The 19,686-nt window shown below is 35.8% G+C and overlaps 1 protein-coding gene across 12 annotated transcripts in view; it reads right to left on the reverse strand.

The window, feature by feature from the left end:
* The window catches only part of ARHGAP24 (Rho GTPase activating protein 24), a 574,638-nt gene that overhangs the window by 14,290 nt on the left and 540,662 nt on the right, over nt 1–19,686 (reverse strand). For all 12 annotated transcript variants that reach the window (XM_023553282.2, XM_010594080.3, XM_064285611.1 and 9 more), the window contains 3 exons: nt 12,498–12,630; nt 9,512–9,585; nt 6,580–6,701 (listed from right to left, as the gene is read on the reverse strand). In XM_023553282.2, coding sequence (XP_023409050.1) covers nt 6,580–6,701; nt 9,512–9,585; nt 12,498–12,630 — 329 coding nt within the window. The remainder of the gene's footprint in view (nt 1–6,579; nt 6,702–9,511; nt 9,586–12,497; nt 12,631–19,686) is intronic.

A 19,686-nucleotide genomic window follows, 5' to 3' on the forward strand; every position in this document is an offset into this window, starting at 1 on the left:
CTATTTATTGAGTCACCATGAATTACTGAAGAATTATGGGAGAAACAACACTGATTGAAATTAATGGTATTCTGTATCCATTTTTCATCTTTTAGTAACTCCTGAATCTGTCATCCTATTTTAAATGCAGGTAGCAGTGACCCTGATGAAAAGATTTTAGAGCAGTTAACGTAAGATGGCTGTCAACACTGTCACAATTATGTGCTGTATTTGAAGGCATTGTGTCATTAATTCTATTTTATAATTTGCCCATATGACAGACACACTTTCAATGGTTAGCACCCTTCATTATATATGACTCTGACTAGTACTTTGCGAAAGGAGAGTTTTTCCCCATCATATTAGTATTAATTTCTGAGCCATGACTGCTACACATCCTAGTTATAAACTGTTTGGAAGATTTAATTATTTGAAGAGGGACATCCTCAAGGTCTCTGTGATGTGTCTGTGAACAGCCCTGCCAAAATATGTCTACCACAATTATAGAGTGAGTATCAGTGCCCTAGAGGTTTAGAAATTCCTTTCTTGTATCCTGGGAGGCTTTGCTTTGTTCTAGTCTCCAGGATAATAAATGGCAATAGTCTCATAATTAAAGGAATTAAAAAAAATTATTATTGCTATTCAGGACAGACTAGTTTGGTAGAAATAATAATACGTGTGCCGCTAGAATGCACTATCTTTTTTTTTCCTTTTTACTCCCTCCTATCATTCCCTTCCTTAGAATGCTAACGAGAAATATTAAGCCCAAGTAATGAGGTCAGAGCGGTTAGAGTCTCCAGTTCATTCTGAAGGGTCTGAGTAGATTCTGGAGTTACACTGTGCTACACATTCAGCAATTCCCCACTGGCCCATATAATTTTATACAGGTTGAATTTAAATATCATATGATAAGCACTTTTCTTTATAATCATTGGCTAAGAATTCAAATTTTCTTTAAAGATACCCAGGCATTAAAAAAAAATACGTGCAGCAGTCTATGCAATGGTTTTTATTTTTTCCAGGGAATAACTTTGTACATAGGTAATTTTGCATGTCAGCAGATATCTCTAGGATATCAAATGAGTTTTGACAAATGTGTAAACACCAACAAATCATGATATAGAAAAGTTCCATTGTGCCCCTTTGTAGTCAGTTCATTACCCCCCAACTCTTGCTCCTGGAAACCACTAATCTTCTTTTCTGTCACTGTAGTTTTGCCTTTTCTAGAATTTCATATAAATGTAGTCATACAGTGTGTATTGTCTTTTGTGTCTGGGTATTTTTCACTTAGCATAATACTACTGAGCTTTACCCAGGTTGCTGCATACATCAGGAGTTCATTCTTTTTAACGCTGAGTTGTATTCTATTCTATGGAAGCACCACAATTTATCTATTCACCAATTACAGGGTTCCTATGAGTTGGAATCAACTCGATGGCAAAGGGTTTGGTTTTTGGTTTATATAGATGCACAGATATAGAAAGACAGACAGTCAGACAGATAGAGATCTACAAATTTTTCAGCACCAATTGTTGAAATTACTCTCCTTTTCTCACTGAATTAGCTTGGCATGCTTATCAAAAATCAAATGACCACATACGTGTGGGTCTATTTCTGGATTCTGTTCCATTCCATCGATCTATATGTCTATCTTTAAACCAGTACCACACTACCTTGACTATTTGTAACTTTATAGTAAGTCTTGAAATCAGGTAATATACACTGGTCAACTTTTTTTTCCTTTTAAATTGTTTTGGCGATTCTAGATCATTTTTTATTTCCATATGAAGTTTAGGATCAGATTGTAAATTTCTACAAATAAAAAATCTATTGACCTATAATTTCTTAAAATTTATGGGTCAATTTTGGCAGAATTAATATCCTATTGATATTGAGTATTCCAATCCACAAACATGATATATTTCCCCATTTATGTAGATCTTAATTTTTTCATAGAAATATTTAATAATTTTCAGGGTATAGGTCTTACACATTTTGTCAAATTTATTCCTAAATATTTTATATTTTTTGAATGTTTTCTGCAAGGATATTTTTTATTTCATTTCTAATTATTCAGTGTTAGTTTACAGAAATACAATGGATTTTCAAAAATCAACTTTGTATCATGTGGCCTTGATAAATTCACTTATTAGTTCTAGTAGTTGTGTGTAGTAGGTTCCTTGGAATTTTCTAAATAGATAATCATGTCTTAAATAAAGAGTGTTTTACATCTTCCTTTCCAATCTGCATGTCTTTTATTTCTTCTTCTTGATTAAATACCTAGGACTTCCAGTAAAGTGTTGAATAGAAGTTGTGAGAGTATCAATCTTACCTTATATCCAATATCAGTGAGAGTATCAATCTTACCTTATGTCCAATATTAGGGGGAAAGAATTCAGTTTTTCAGTATTATGTATGATGTTATAACTTAATTATTCATAGATGACCTTGTTAAGTTGAGGAAGTTACTTTTTATTTCCAGTTTTTTTTTTTTATTTCTAAGTATTTTTATCATGAATGGTGTTACATTTGTAAAATGTTCTTTCTACATTCATTTAGCTTGTATATAAGTTAATATAGTCTATTAATATAGTGAAATACATTGATTTTTAAACGGTAAACCTAACTTGCCTTCCTGGAATAAACTCTACTGGTCTTGTTTTATTATCATATATACATATATATATGTATACACATATTTATTTCAGTTTGCTAAAAGTTTATAAATGGTTTCTATGTCTATATTAATTTAATGAGGGATAGCTGAATTTCTCTTTTCTTATAATGTCTTTATCTGGTTTTGATATCAAGATAATGCTCACTTCATAAAATTAGTTCCCTCTACCTCTGTTTTCTGAGAGTCTGTGGAGAATTGATATTACTTCTCAAAGTCCCTAGGTGGTGGAAATGGTTTGTGCTTGACTGCTAACCTAAAGGTTGGTGGTTCAAACCTACCCAGTGGTATTGCAGAAGAAAAAGTCTAGAGATGCTTCCATTAAGATTATAACCAAGAAAACCCTAGGGAGCAGTTCTATTCTGTAATACGCAGGGTTGCCATGAGTCAAAATGGATCAAAGGCAACTAACAACAACTGTTTTGTACATTTTACCAGTAAATCTGGCCCTGGTGCCTTATTTCATTGAAATGGTCTTAAGTATGAATTCAGTTGCCTTACTAGATTCAGGTTATATATTTCTTCCTGAGTGAGCTGCTTGGTATTTTGTGTTTTCCAAAGAATTTGGACATTTCATCTACACTGTTCAATTTCTTGGCAAACAGCTGTTTAAAATATTCCCTTAATATTAACATTTGTAAGATCTATGGTGGGTTAATTCTGTCAAACCTGATATATATATATATATATATATATATATATTTTTTTTTCCCCTGAGTAGTATGGCTAGAGGTTTACCAAATTTATTGAACTTTTCAAAAAACTATCTCTTGGTTTCATTGGTTTTCTATATTGTTTTTGTCCTCTGTTATCTTAGTTTCTGCTCTTATCTTTATTTCCTTACTTCTGCTCTTATCTTTATTTCCTTACTTCTGCTTAGAAGGATTAAAATAGCTCTTGTTTTCCTAGTCTCCTCAAGTGAAAACTTAGATAATTGTCTTTAGATCTCTCTTTTTTTCTTACATAAGCATATAATGCTATGAATTTCCCTCTAAGCACTGCTTTAGCTACATCACACACATTTTGGTATATATTTTCCTTTTTATTTTCTAAACCTATGTCTTTATATTTTAAAAAGGTATATAGTCAGCACATAGTTGGGTGTCGCATTTTTATCTAATTTGATTACCTCTGTATTTTAACTGGAATGTATAAGCTATTCTCATTTAGTATAATTACTGATATGGCTGGGTTTAATTCTATCACCTTGCTATTTCTTTTCTATTTGACCCATCTGACTTTTTTTCTTCTTTATATGTGTTCTTTTAGATCTACTGTTATTTAATATTTTATCTTAACTTCATTGTTGGCTTATTACCTAATATCTCATTTAATTTTTTTAGTGGTTGCTGTAGGTGTTTTGTGTAGGGTTTACAATATACCTCTTTAACTTACCGCAGTCTGCCTTTAAATAACATTATACTACTTCATGTATAGCATAACAACCTTATAGCAGTGTACTTCCACTTCTCACATTTGTCATTTGTTATCATACATTTTATTTCTCCATATACTATCACCCCCATACTATATTGTTATTCATTCACTTTATACAATCAGTAATATTTTATAAAGATTTAAAAATCAGACAAAATGATTTAATATTTATATACATATTACTGTTTATTAACTTGTGTACATACAAATTTTATCTGGTATGTTTTTTCTCCTGCCTAAAGAACTCTCTATAACATTTCACGCAGTGCAGGACTGTCAGCGATGAAATATCTCAGCTTCTTCTCATCTGAAAATGTCTTTAACTCCTATTAATTTTTCAAAGATATTTAAACATATTCACTGGATATAGAAATCAAGAGGGACAGCTGTTGCTCTTGTTTTTTACCCCAGTACCTAAAAGATTTTGCAACCATGGCCTTCTTTTTTTTTTTCCTTCTCCATTGTATTTTACTTTGTATAGTTTCTGATGAGAATTCTGCTGTCATTCTTATCTTTGTTTTCCTGGCTGTTTTTAAGCTTTTCTCTTTACTATTGGTTTTCAGCATTTTCATTAGGATGTTATTTTTCTTTATATTTATCCTGCTTGGTACTTTTTGAGCTTCTAGGATTTCTCATCTATAATTTTCATCAAATTTAGAATTTTTTTCCAGTGCACGTGCTTCATGTTGGATAAGTTCTCTTGCTATTTTTTATATGACTTCTATATCTAATCTGACGTTAATCTTATCAGTGTAATATTCATTTTAGACATTATAATTTTTATCTCTGGAATTTCTATTTACACTTTTAAAAATATATCTCCTTGAACAATAGATGTAGAATTTTCATGATAACATGTTTAATATCCTTGTTTGCTTTCAGACATGACATATATATCATGTGCCTTTTTGTATTAACTAATTTTTATCCTGGTTATGGATCATATTTTTTTTCTGCTTCTTCATATGCCTGGTAGTTTTTAACTGTATGGAAGATATTGTGAACCTTACACAGTTGGGTAAATCCAATTCCTGTTACTCCATCATTGTATGCCAGGTCATTACAGGATAACAACAATAACAATGAATGTTATTTAACCAATTGGGATCATTCAACTTCGGATTGACCCTATGCTCACTTAGTAATCCTAACGATTTAGTTTCCCATGTACACCTTCCACACAAAGATTCCTTGGTCCTCATAAGTGAATGTCAACTAACCAAAAGTAATATTTTTTGTGTCAAAATTTAAAATGATCATTTTATTTGTAATAGGAGCAAAACATTAAAGTTTAAATGAGAATGAAAATCTTAAAATCTTTAAGAAGGCAACAGTATTGGGGAGTAAAATCAACATAACTAAGGTGATTTTATTCTAGACTAAATAAACTGAGTGAAACTAAAAATGGTCACTCCTTCTCCTTCCCCTTCCTCTGTTAAATTATTAAATGCTTACTTAGGCCAAACAGCAGAAAATAATGGTGCTACTAATGGCCACAAGTAAGAAAAGTACCCAAGCAGTTAGGCTTGATGAAAATAAACAAAAGTAGCAGTTTGTTGCAGAGATAGACTCTCCCACATGGTTTCCCAAAGTTTCAGTTTGATGTGGGAGATTGGATTATTAGCAGGACTGTGGAGAGCGACACACACTCAAAGTGGTGTGATCAGCCACCATCTTTGAGCAGGGGCACTCTGTTTGTTTCCTACCAAAAAAACAAAAACAAAAACAAAAAACCAAACCCAGTTGTCATGGAGTTGATTTCCACTCATAGTGACTCTGTAGAACAGAGCAGAACTTACCCACAGGGTTTCCAAGGAGCAGCTGGTGGATTCTAACCACCAAACTTTTGATTAGCAGCCTAGCTCTTAACCATGCCACCATCAAGACTCTGTTTGTTTCCTACTCAGGTCAAAATTCCATGGGCAATAGATTTAGTTGTTATGCAATGCATACACTGCCCTTGTTTATGCTGCAATTACTGAAAAGTTCTGAACTGATTTAAAGCCTTGGTTCGTTAAGGAAAACAATTTTAGGACATTTTGTGCATTGGAAAACAAGAATTCCTTCAGGTTTCAAATCATATATAAATAGGCAGTAGTATCTTATAAAAGGCCGTATTTCTGTACCTCTCCAAAAAAGTCAAGTAAAACCAAAATTAATAAAAATATATCAAATGAAAATAATAATTTTTGAATTTTCTGATAATTGCACTGTTCTCACAATATGAAGTAGATTATCCCAGTTCTTGTGCAATACATTACAAATGATTTATGGAAGTTCCATTTATTCTTGTAAGACTACTGAGAAATCATTTAGTAAATTAAAAAAAACAAAAGCCCGACTCCCAAAGAGAAGATTTTGAATACAAAGAAGTTGAGTCAGTAACTGGAGTTGGTGGCTCATAAAGATTCATCTATTTCCCTAGTTTGCTCAGAGGAGGAGCAGATGATTCTTCTTTTGCAGAGGATGTGAGATAATCATTTACTTACCCTCCATGATGGTCAAAGGGTCTTCCACTTTGGGGCGTAGGATATTAGGACCAAAGACAGTTGCTAAGTTCTGTACACTCATTTTGTTAACTCCTGAATAGGACTGTACTTCATCCAAGAACCTGTTGGGTATAAGAATATGAATGGAACACAATGGGATCAAATTTGTCATTGAAAGAAAATGCGTCATTGGGAAACGTATGAACTGGAGCTATATTCAAGAATGATTATAGACACAAAATTATTTAGAAATTCAAACATCCCTCAGACAAATGCGGCAAGAAAATACTGCAAATTATTAAGGACCAAACTTGAGAGATCATATCAAATAGCACCTCTGGCCTGGCTGGCTTGGTTTCTGGCAATCACAGGACAAATGTGCTTGAAAAAAGCTAATATGGACTTGAGAGTCAAGAATATGGATTTACTTCCAAAGCCTCAATGAAGTTTTATGTTTATAAACATATTCAATTTAAGAATTGTGAAGACCATCTGGAACAATTCCTTATTTTACAGAGGAAGAGTCAATGTTTTTTTGTGGAGTAATTTGTGAATTTCCCATTTATAATCTATTAAAAGAAGAGAGTAAAAAGTTTAAGTTAAAATCTCAGTTCTACTGACAGAAAAAAATGTAAACACACATTGTTTTAATTTATTAGGTGCTCAAGAATAAGAGGCATGGAATAGTCCTTACCAGTAGGTATTGTTTTTGCAATCTTTCAGCCTTTTTCATTGCCCAACCCCTGTTTATTTATATAAGAGCCTCTATTATCATTTCATGGCTTAGTAATTACACTGATGCAGTAAAGAGGAATGATGAAAAATAAAGTAACACATTTATATAGCACCATTATCTGCTAGTCACATGCTAATTTATTTAGTTATCAAAATATCCTATGAGGAAGATATGTCCCTTTTACAGATGAGGGATACCAGGCACCAAACCAAAACCCACTGCTGTCAAGTCAATTCCGACTCATAGCAACCTTACAGGACACAGTAGAGCTGCCCCACAGGGTTTTCAAGGCCACAAATCTTTATGGAAGCAGACTGCCATATCTTTCTCCCTTGGTGCAGGTGGTGGGTTCAAACTACCGACCTTTGAATTAGCAGCAGAATGCTTTAACCACTGTGACATCAGGCACCAGAGTGGTTAAATATCTTCCCCAAGGACACAGATAGTAAGTGGCAGAGGTGAGATCTGAACGCTTGTAGTCTAGAGTCTTTGCTCTTAACTACACCATACCATCGCTGAGTCAGAATTGACTCGATGGCACTGGGTTTTGGGTGGGTATACTATACTATGGCTTGAAGAAAATTACCTATTTCCACACGGTAGCTGTGGTGGTGTAGTGTTTAACAGCGTGGCTGCTAACTAAAAGGTCGGTAGTTCAGTTCCACCAGCTGCTCCTTGGAAACCCTACGGGAAGTTCTACTTTGTCTTATGGGGTCAGTCTGAGACAGAAAGGACTTGATGGCACCTAACAATAACAAATTTCTACGTGCTCCACCTATATATAGTCTAAAATATACAACTGAAAGTAAAAAGTCAAGTTATCATGTTTTACTTGAGAGGTTTGCGATTAAAAGTCTGCTTAAAAGTCTCAAGAGAGGTTAAGTTTTTCTAAATTATTTCTTCCTTTTTCAAACCTAACATCCTATTTGCTTCCTAAACATAATTATCACCATAAAATGTTATGTTAGGTGGCTTTGGAGTCTCAGTTACATTTGACAATGAAGTTCATATTGCCTGGCGTTAGTTTGAAGCTTCACAGTTTCTACAGCTGAACATATACCTAATCATTACCCAAAAAATAAGTATAAATGATGCAGTGTACTGAATTAAAAATTTCAATTTTATTTTAAGATGGACTGGGAAGCTGTCATTTAAAGACACCCTGCTGTAAATTGTAGCACCACATCAATCATCAAACTCTTTATAAATAATATTATACATTTCAATTTTACATATTGGGTTTCTTAAACAGGAGCAAAGACTTGGCACATTCTAGGCCTTAAGTTTATCATGGTAACAGAGAGAAGGTTTTACCAGGTACAATTATTGTTCTAACATAATTGAATTACAAATGTCATTTCAGTGAGCCCTGTGGTAGAAGAGAAATGGAAAGAAAATATGATTCATTAAATACTTTTATAGATTAATCCTTTTAAAATATTTAATTTTTAAAACAACTCTGTGAGATATGTATTTTTTAATCACCATTTTACTTATTACAACCCTTAGACTCAGAAAGGGTAAGAAAATTGCAGAAATACACATTAGTAGTCAGAAGCAGAAGCGGGATTTCCATGCAGGTCTTTCTCATGTCAAGGTACATGCTTCTCCTAAATGATGCTGCTCTCTATGTGTTACAAACAACACTGATGAAAGACCAAACCAGCATATATTTAGTATGTGGAGGCAAGTATAACTTCATAAACACCAAATCACAAAATCATGCAATTTTAGTGCTCACAGAAACTTTTGAAATTACCTTGTCATACCTCTTAATTTTACAGAGGCCAACACAGGAGTTGAGAGCAGTTGAGTAATTTCATTCAACAGCATACGGTAAATGAATGCCAGGCTAAATAATAAATGAAAAACCCACTGCTGTCGAGTCGATTCCAGCTCATATTGACCCTATAGGACAGAGTAGAACTGCCCCATAGGGTTTCCAAGGAGTGGCTGATGGATTTGAACTGTTGACCTTATGGTTAACAGATGAGCTCTTACCCATTGTGCCAACAGGGCTTCAAACAGTAAATTAGTAAGTAATAATTACTAAATAGTAAATTAGTGTCATGCATGGATATATTCCAATAAAACTTTATTTATTAAAACAGCCAGTAGGTATCAATAAGGGTATCAAGACAACTCAGCAAGAGAAAAGAATAGTTTGATTAGTTTTGTCTTTAGGATGGTTCTTACCTGCAAATATACTTGAGGAGGTTGTAATTGACCATTGGCAAGCTCTTCACCTGCTTTGCTAATTCCTTAACGCCCTGAGTACAAAGAAGAAGAGAATAAATGTTATCTTTCTAAATGGTGGCCCTGGATTAAAGCAAGTGAGTAACAGACATAAAGTTCTTGTTATTGATTTCATACATCATCAGTGCAGGACCCTGTCCTGAAAGTTAGCAACCATCAGGGAGGACATTTTAGAAGTATTTTCAAAGATGTACAAGCATGCCAAATATTTCCATAAGTACTATCTGTGGAGAAATAGATTTATGCGAAGCACTTTTAAAAGTTTTAACATTTGTTCTCAGTTGCCTAAGAAGAGAAAATAGTCTTATTTATAATAAGGTTATTTGAAAAGAAATTAGCTTTGATGTAGCGAGGGGCTTTCCCACTTTTAAAAGGCCCAGAATCAGTCAGAATCAACTCATCAGCAATGGGTTAAGGCAGACAGACAACTAGTAAGTCTCTCAGGGCTGGTGATGCCTGGGATGCATAAATCTGGGCAGGATAGGGGGTGGTGGTGGGATGCTTTATCTGCCCGCCATGTCACAAAGGTATTAATTTCTTTGATTCTTCTCATTGCAGAACTTCCTCTAGAATATAAATGGATAATCTAGTCTTATCTGTTCTTCTCCCTCTAAAGGGCCAAGTAGAAAATATTTTAAGCTTCAGGGGACATACAGTCTGTCTCATCTGCTCAACATTTCTGCTATAGTGCAAAAGTAGTCAAAGGCAACATAAAACAAATGGCATGGATATGTACTAACAAAACTTTATTTATCAAAGCAACAGCAGTTTTTGACAAGAGTGCCAAGACAATTGAAAAGGGGAAAAACAGTCTCACCAACAAATGATGTTGGGGCAAATGGACACCCATATGAAATCAATGAGGCTGGGCTCTTTTCTTATACCTTACACAAAAATTAACTCAGAGTGGATCATTGACCTAAATATAATAACTAAAGTTATAAAACTCTTAGAAGAAAATACAGGAGTAAGTTTCTGTGACTGTGGGATAGGCAATGCCATCTTAGGTATGAGACAAAAAAAGTGAGCAACATAAACAATTAAAAAATTGGATTTCATTAACATTCAAAATTTTTTTTGCTTCAAAGGATGCCATCAAGAAAATAAAAAGATGACTCACAGAATGAGAGAAAAATTTTGTAAATCATATATCCGATAAGGGTCTTATATCTAGAATATATAAAGAACTTTTACAATTTAATAATTAGATAAATAACCCAATTAAAAAATGAGTAAATGACAAGAGCAGATTTTTTTTCAAAGAAGATACACAAATACCCAATAAGACAAAAAAGATGTTCAAAATCATTAACCATCAGGAAAATTCAAATCAAACCATAATAAGATACCACATCATATACGTTAGAATGACTATGATAAAAAGAAAGATAATAATAGGTATTGGTAAGGATTTGGACAAATTGGAACCCTCATACATTGCTAATTGGAATACCGAATGGTGTAGCTGATTTGGAAAACAGGAAAACAGTCTGTCAGTTCCTCAGAACATATAGTTGCCATATGACACAGCAATTCTACCTCCACATAAAAACTTATACATAATTACATAGGACAAATACTATATGTTCTTATTTGTATGAAATAAGCAAATACTGTATATAAAACACAAAGGTTATTAGTGGTTATCAGGGGTGGAAGGGAGGTGGAAAGGGGAAGTTTTTGCTTAGGAGGCACTGAGTTTACATTAATGGTGGTGGAATAATTTGGAAAAGGGTAGTAGTTTTATACAAAGAATATAATAAATGTCACTGAAATATATCTGTAGAAATTGTTGAATTAGCAAATGTTTATATGTATATTTTCACCACAATAAGAAAGAAAGAGAGAGAAAAAATGACACAAAGAATGAAAGAAGAAACGAAGAAAAGCAGAAGTCCCTGGTGGCAGGTGTGGGGACTTGTACAGGAATGTTCACAGCAGCATCATTCTTAATAGTCTGATGAAAGGAAAAACAATGAACTATTATTTGACCCCCCAAAATAAAGTTCTAATACACCCTAAAACCTGGATAAACCTTGAAAATATTATGCCAAGTGAAAAAAGCCAGTCATAAAAGACCATACGAAACGGCCAGAACCGGCAAATCTATAGAAACAGAAAGGAGATTAGTGACTGTCAGGAGCTGGGACCTGAGAGGAATGGTGAGTGACTGCTAATGGGATGGGGTTTCTTTCTGGAGTGATGAAAATGTTCCAAAATTAAATTATGGTGATGACTGTATAACTCTGACAATATTTAAAAACACTGAATTTTGCATTTTAAATGGGTGGATCGTACAGTAGGTAAACTGTATATCAATAAACAAAACCAAACCCATTGCCATCCAGTTGATTCCAACTCACAGCGATCCTATAGGACAGAGTATAACTGCCCCATAGGGTTTCCAAGGAGTGGTTGTTGGATTCAAACTGCTGACCTTTTGGTTAGCAGCTGAGCTCTTAACCACTGTACCAGCAGGGCTCCATATATCAACCACTGTTTAAAAAATAAAAACAGACAAAAGATAGGATTTTGTCCATGGACCATGGTTTGCCAACCCCTGCTGTAGGGCTAAAGTGATTTTAGGAAGGCATACAATGAAAACGGGAATATGAAGCAAGGTACCCATTTTTTCATGGAATGTTACGTATGATGTAGCACATAATGAACCATTTAGGATAGCAGAGAGTAAAGATGGTTGATTTCATTTATTCAGCCTGCATTCTTCCTTTTTCTTTTTGATGAGAGAGGGAATTAAAAACGGGACCTTCGCTGGGTGCATAAAGTATAAATGTGTGATGTCAATACACAGAATAGTGGAAAACTATCCAAGGATAGGGAAATGGGTAATTTACAAATTTAAGACTAAGAGTACTCACAAAAGCCCAAGGCAAATATTCATTTGGAAATGAGTGCATAGACTTACTGCTTCTTCGTCTTTGCTGAGCAGTTTGGCACAAGACAAAAAATCTTCATACTTCGCATAAGGAATAACGGGTTCTGGAAGTTCCCGGAGATACAGTTTAAGAAGTGATGCCACTGTGTGTACATCTGTGTTGCTGTGGAGACAGAAGTATGAAGATATTCACTGTAGTAACATTAATACCATTTCATTTTTTTTTTTCATCAAATATATACCCAAGTGTCAAAATCCAAGTTGGCAACTGAATCAGTCAATCTGTGTTTCAGGGAGTACACACTTACATAATTCCTATTAGATGCCACCACGGGTGGGGAGGACAGGGAGTTGGGAGGGCACTTATAATCCTTAGTGTGGTTTGAAAATATCCGAAAGTTCAAGCATTTTTCTTTTGTGTGCATTTAATGTTAAGCAAAGGTATTAACTTTGGGGAAAATTGAGAAGATAACAGACTTTTAATAAAATATAAACTAATTTACAAAAAGAAGGGACCGGTCCCTGGAGAAGGACATCATGCCTTATAAAGTAGAGGGTCAGTGAAAAAGAAGAAGGTGCTCAAGGAGATGAATTGACACAGTGGCTGCAACAATGGGCTCAAACATAGCAATGATTGTGAGGATGGTGCAGTACGGGGCAGTATTTCATTTTGTTGTACATAGGGTTGTCGCGAGTCGGAAGTGATTCCACGGCACCTAACAATAACAATTCACACACACACAAAAAAAACCTATATAATATCTGTGAGTGTATACGTGTGAATTCAGTGTCAAAGTTAATTCTGCGTCCTAACTTCATGTCTCAAAATGACAAACTCTTATTCCTGAGAAGTGTTGATGATTTGGTTATAGATACATGAAGCTTAAAATGGCGTGCCATAGCTTTTTAAGCAGAACTCATTTTGAAGATGATTGATACACAGCACAATTATTTACCTGATATTCTAAAAGAGTTGGAAATCTTCAGAGTTTACTAGAAAGAGAAGGGGAATACCACAAAAATAAACAATGAAAGCTTAATATGTCCTTTGTGTAACTCGTATAATTTATATCTATCCTCTGCTGAATACCGGAGTGGCAGAATAATTTACTTAAATATTTATATCTTGTTGTCTGAATCTCCCCTCCCTTATTAATCCATGAAGATGGATGATAGTAAAGATGGAGAAGGCCTTCATCCTCCCTCCCCATGAAAGGGAGCAGGAGAATAAGAGGCAGAGATTGGTGGGGCAGGGAACTGAAAGGTCCACTGATTCATGTGAATCAGGAAGACTGGCAGTAAAAAAGGTCAGGGGATTCTGTAACTAGTGAGAAGCTATACCCACTCCCAGCCTGGGCTGCAGAAGGTGACAAGTCCCCAGTGAGGTACACCTGGAGAAGTTGGAATACAGGTACTGGAATTTCAAGCCTCTGCAAATACTCTCTGTCTCCTGAGGGGGGCATGGGGGCAGAGTCAACTTCACAAAACTACATGGGCTGGGACAATGGGGCTGCGACAAAGTTCTCCACTTGGGATTCACAGACTGATTTCATTGCATATTTTCTGCACACCTATGCTGTATTGTGAATTATATAAAACACAGTGGCTAGGGTCCCAAGAGGTTACAAAGGGGGGCATTATTCTAGCCTGCTCATAATTTATAACCTAGTGTTGTTAGTTGTTAGGTGCCCTTGAGTCGGTTCCGACTCATAGTGACCCTATGTAAAACAGAACAAAACACTGCCCAGTCCTGTGCCATCCTGACAATCATTGCTATGCTTGAGCCCATTGTTGAAGCCATTGTGTCAATCCATCGTGTTGAGGGTCTTCCTCTTTTCCACCGACCCTGTACTTTACAAAGCATGATGTCCGTCTCCAGGGACTGATTCCTCCTGCTAACATGTCCAAAGTATTTGAGACATAGTCTCGCCATCCTTGCTTGTAAGGAACATTCTGGATGCACTTCTTCCAAGACAGATTTGTTTGTTCTTTTGCCAGTCCATGGTATATTCAATATTCTTCACCAACACCATAATTTAAAGGCATCAATTCTTCTTTGGTCTTCCTTATTTATTGTCCAGCTTTCACATGCATATGAGACGACTGCAAACATCATGGCCTGGGTCAGGCACATCTTAGTCTTCAAGGTGACATCTTTGCTTTTTGACATTTTAAAAAGGTCTTTTGCAGCAGATTTGCCAAATGCAATGAGTCTTTTGATTTCTTGACTGCCACTTCCACGGGTGTTATTTGTGGATCCAAGTAAAATGAAATCCTTGACAACTTCAATCTTTTCCCGGTTTATCATGATGTTATTAATTGGTCCATGTGTGAGGATTTTTGTTTATTTACGTTTAGGTATAATCCATACTGAAGGCTGTAGTCTTTGATCTTCGTCAATAAATGCTTCAAGTCTTCTTCACTTTTAGCGAGCAAGGTTGTGTTATCTGCATATCACAGGTTGTTAACGAGTCTTCTTTCGATCCTGATGCTGTGTTCTTCTTCATATAGTCCAGCTTCTCGGATTATATGCTCAGCAATCAGATTGAATAAATATGGTGAAAGGATGCAAGCTGGACACACATCTTTCCTGCCTTTAAACCATGAAGTATCCCCTTGTTCTGTCTGAATGACTACCTCTTGATCTATATACAGGTTCCTCATGAGAACAATCAGATGTTCTGGAATTTTCATTCTTCGAAATGTTATCCATGATTTGTTATGATCTGCACAGTCGAATGCCTTCGCATAGTCAATAAAACACACGTAAACATCTTTCTGGTATTCTCTGCTTTCAAGCCAGGATCCATCTGACGTCAGCAATGACATACCTGGCTCCATGTCCTCTTCTGAATCCAGCTTGAATTTCTGGCCATTCCCTATGGGTATACTGCTCTAGCTGCTTCTGAGTGATCTTCAGCAAAATTTTACCTGCACATGATATTAATGATATTGTTCGATAGTTTCTGCATTTGGTTGGATAGCCTTTCTTTGGAATAGGTATAAATATGGATCTCTCCAGTAGGTTGGCCAGGTAGCCGTCTTCCAAATTTCTTGGCATAGATGAGTAAGCACTTCCAGCACTGCATCTGTTTGTTGAAACATCTCAGTTGGTATTCCACCAATTCCTTGTTTTTTGCCAATGTCTTCCATGCAGCTTGGACCTTCTCCTTCAGTTCCATTGATTCCTGATCATATGCTACCTCCTGAAATGGTTGAATGTTGACCAATTCTTTTTGATGCTTCCTGTGTCCTTTAATATATTCCCCATAGAATCCTTCACTATTGCAACCGGTGGCTTGAGTTTTTTCTTTAGTTATTTCAGCTTGAGAAATGCCAAGTGTGTTCTTCCCTTTTGGTTTTCTGACTCCAGGTCTTTGCACATTTTGTTATAATACTTTCCTTTGTCTCCTAGAGCCACCATTTGACATCTTCTGTTCAGCATTTTTACTTCATCATTTCTTCTGTTTTCTTTAGCTACTCGACATTCAAGAGCAAGTTTCAGAGTCTCTTCTGACATCCATTTTGGTCTTTTCTTTCTTTCCTGTTTTTTTAAGGACTTCTTGCTTTCTTCATGTATCATATCTTTGCTGTCATTCTATAATTCATGTACTGTTCAGTCATTAGTGTTCAATGCATCAAATCCATTCTTGAGATGGTCTCTAAATTCAGATGATATACTCATGGTTATACTTTGGCTATTTTGGACTTGTTCTAATTTTCTTCAGCTTCAACTTGAACTTGCATATGAACAATTGATGATCTGGTCCACAGTCAGCCACTGGCCTTGTTCTGACTGATGATATTGAGCTTTTCCATCATCTCTTTCCACAGGTGTAGTCAATTTGATTCCTATGTATTCCATCTGGTGAGGTCCACGTGTATGGTTGCTGTTTATGCTGTTGAAAAAAGGTATTTGCAGTGAAGAAATCATTGGTCTTGCAAAATTCTCTCATGCACTCTTCGGCATCATTTCCAACACCAAGGCCATGATTTCCAGCTACCAACTCTTCTTCTTAGTTTCTAACTTTTGTATTCCAAATCACCAGTGATTGTCAATGCATTCTGATTGCATGTTTGATCAATTTCAGACTGCGGGAGTTGATAAAAGTCTTCAGTTTCTTCATCTTTGGCCTTAGTGGTTGGTGTGTAAGTTTGAATAACAGTCGTATCAACTGGTCTTCCTTGTAGGTGTATAGATATTATCCTATCACTGACAGCATTGTACTTCAGAAGAGATCTTGAAATATTCTTTTTGACAATGAACTCAATACCATTCCTCTTCAAGTTGTCATTCCCAGCATAGCAGACCATATGATTGTCCAATTCACGATGGCTAGTACCAGACCATTTCAGCTCACTAATGCCTAGGATATTGATCTTTATGCATTCCATCTTATTTTTGATGATTTCCAATTTTCCTAGATTCATAAATTGTACATTCCATGTTCCGATTAGTAATGGATGTTTGCAGTGGTTTCTTCCCATTTTGAGTCGTTCCACATCAGGAAATGAAGGTCTCAAAAGCTTAACTCCATCCATGTCATTAACGACTGTACTTTGAAGAGGCAGCTTTTCCCTACTCCTGTTTTGAGTGCCTTCTGACCTGAGGGGCTCATCTTCCAGCACTATATCAGACAATGTTCTGCTGCTATTCATTATATGTTTTCACTGGCTAATTCTTTTCAGCAGTAGACCGCCAGGGCCTTCTTCCTAGTCTGTCTTAGTCTGGAAACTCAGCTGAAACCTGTCCACCATGAGCGACCCTGCTGGTATTTGAATACTTGTGGAATACCTTCCAGCATCACAGTAACAAGCAAGCCCCACAGATGCGTTAGGGATAATCTAGTGGGGCAGCAGGTGTTAAGCAGATAATAATGCAAGTATGTAATTATAAAGTTTGGTTAGCGGTAATAAGAAAAAATATTGGGTGTTATAACAAGAGAGGACTAATCTAGGAGTTACGGGAGCTTCTCTAAAGAAATGATGCTTGTGCCATAATCTGAAGGGTGTGTAAGCATTAACTAAGTGAGAGCAGAGAGACAGTAGAATATATTCCGGATTAAAACAAGGGATATTAACAGAGCCCAAGAGAGGAGGGAGCTTTGACAAAAGGCTAAGAAGGCTAGAGCCCAGAGTGGGATACGGTGATGTTTGTAGACTAGGTAGGCAGCATCCTCACAGACCATAAGACTTTGCCCACTTTAGAATTAGACAGGGGTAAGCGCTGAGTTTTCCACTTTGACATCGAGAGTCAGCTAGAACAGGCATATTGCCAAACATTTTGCCAACAATTTGATAGGGCCTATTTTAACTAATTAATTTTACTTTTTTATGCTTAAGTAAATGTACTTTCTCCCCTTAAAATTCCAAATTGACAGACAACATAGAAGAGGTAATTTTGAGGACTACTGAATAGAATAAAAATTATGTCTATAGAACACCTTAGAAACTGAGGTTAAGCTCATTACTTCCTAAAAACATGTTCCAAAAAATTGTTTTAAAGATAGACCTAAGATAGTTATAATGGTAAGAAAAGGATTATACTTTTTTTCAGTTTTCTTTGGCAAAATATCCTATTCATGCAAAACAAAACCCTTCTGTGTTTGACATTGGAGAATAATTTTCCATTTCTCTTGCTATGTAGTAAAGCACCTGATCTTTGAAGCAGTTAGTTTGTAGTAGTCAGCGGTCACAAAACAACAGCCGGGGGAGAGATACACAGTACAAGCAAATATTCCAATAGCCCATTTTCATCTTTTGATTTCACCATAATCCAATCCACCATCATGCCTAAATTGGGTTGGCTGTCTTCAGAGTCAATCAAAAGATGGTTAAAATTTTAGGCAGATACAGAGGATATAAAAATTAAGTATAAGTGTATTTTTAAATATATGGAATAAAATTATGCATAATTTGGATAAATGTATAGACTAATTTATAAAATAAAACAATAAATGAGACAATAATGATAAGAAACACATACTTTAAAAGAATGTCTTAGTATTTAAAAGATGATCTATTCGTTACATTGACACTCCTCATGCACATTGTTTTTAAGGTAACTGGCTTACTGCTTCCTGTGCTGTTTTGCATCTATTGAAAGGGAGCGCTCAGTGAGCTACAGAACTGTGAACGCTTGGACACTAGATGGTGCGATTGCAAAGTCAGACTCCAAACGGTGCTAAAATTGTGAGGATCAAGGCTGCAGAATCCTTCTTCCTCTACCAGCACTTTTTGTAGCAACAAATCTGCAGTAATGTACCAAGGATAGAAATAGTTGAGGTATGAATCAAGGCAAGAGAGGGAAGGGGGATGATCATTTTATTCCTTTTCTGAAGTGATATGTTACAAAAGTTTTTGAACACATACATATATAGAAATGATGAAGAAAAAAGACTTATTTTTTCAGTTAACAAAGCTTATTAAATTTTTGCTTAAAGATTGAAACTTAAAAAAAGGATGACTTCTGGGCTTTATTAAGCTAAGGTTACTTTGTAGAAATAAAGACTTCTGCATTTTCCTAGTATTCTCATTTTGACTATGTCCTTTCCCACCGAATGGAAGAAACTAATCATTTCTGGACAAACTCCTGCACGTTTTGCCAGTTCTAGCTCACCTCAAGGGGCTTACAGTCAATCTGCCCCGACCGCCAGTATGCTGCCGCAATGGGAAGTCTGCCGTTTCTCTGAAAAATGTATTTGGATATCCACTGTACAAAATACTAATCCTCTGCACCTGACTCTCCAGCCTGACATCTTTTACTGAAGATCCACTTCTTGTTCTAATTAGTATTTGCCTTAAATATGTACAGCTAGGTAAGTAAAAGCCAATATTATGTGTTAATTGTCCAACATACCTGGAGAAACAGGCCATCTTTGCCTCAGAAAATTATATCTGTCTTCACCAAAGCGAAGTAAGTGGCTGCATTATGGCAAAAGATGATGTATACTGGAGAACAAAAATCCCTAATCTGGCTAAGCTCTCAGCTGCTAACTGAAGGTTGGGGGTTTGAGTCCACCCAAAGGCATCTCAGAAAAAAAGTCTTGGTGATCTACTTCTGAAAAATCCGCCACTGAAAACCTGATGGAGTACAGTTCTATTCGGACACACATGGGTTTGCCCCGAGTCAGAAACAACTCAGTGCCAACTGGTTTCTCACTTATATTCTAGCTAACAACAACAACAACACACACCTACAAACACACACTCTGTTTTG

Source organism: Loxodonta africana, chromosome 5 (assembly GCF_030014295.1).
Source record: "Loxodonta africana isolate mLoxAfr1 chromosome 5, mLoxAfr1.hap2, whole genome shotgun sequence".
In the NCBI taxonomy this organism is placed as follows: domain Eukaryota; kingdom Metazoa; phylum Chordata; class Mammalia; order Proboscidea; family Elephantidae; genus Loxodonta; species Loxodonta africana.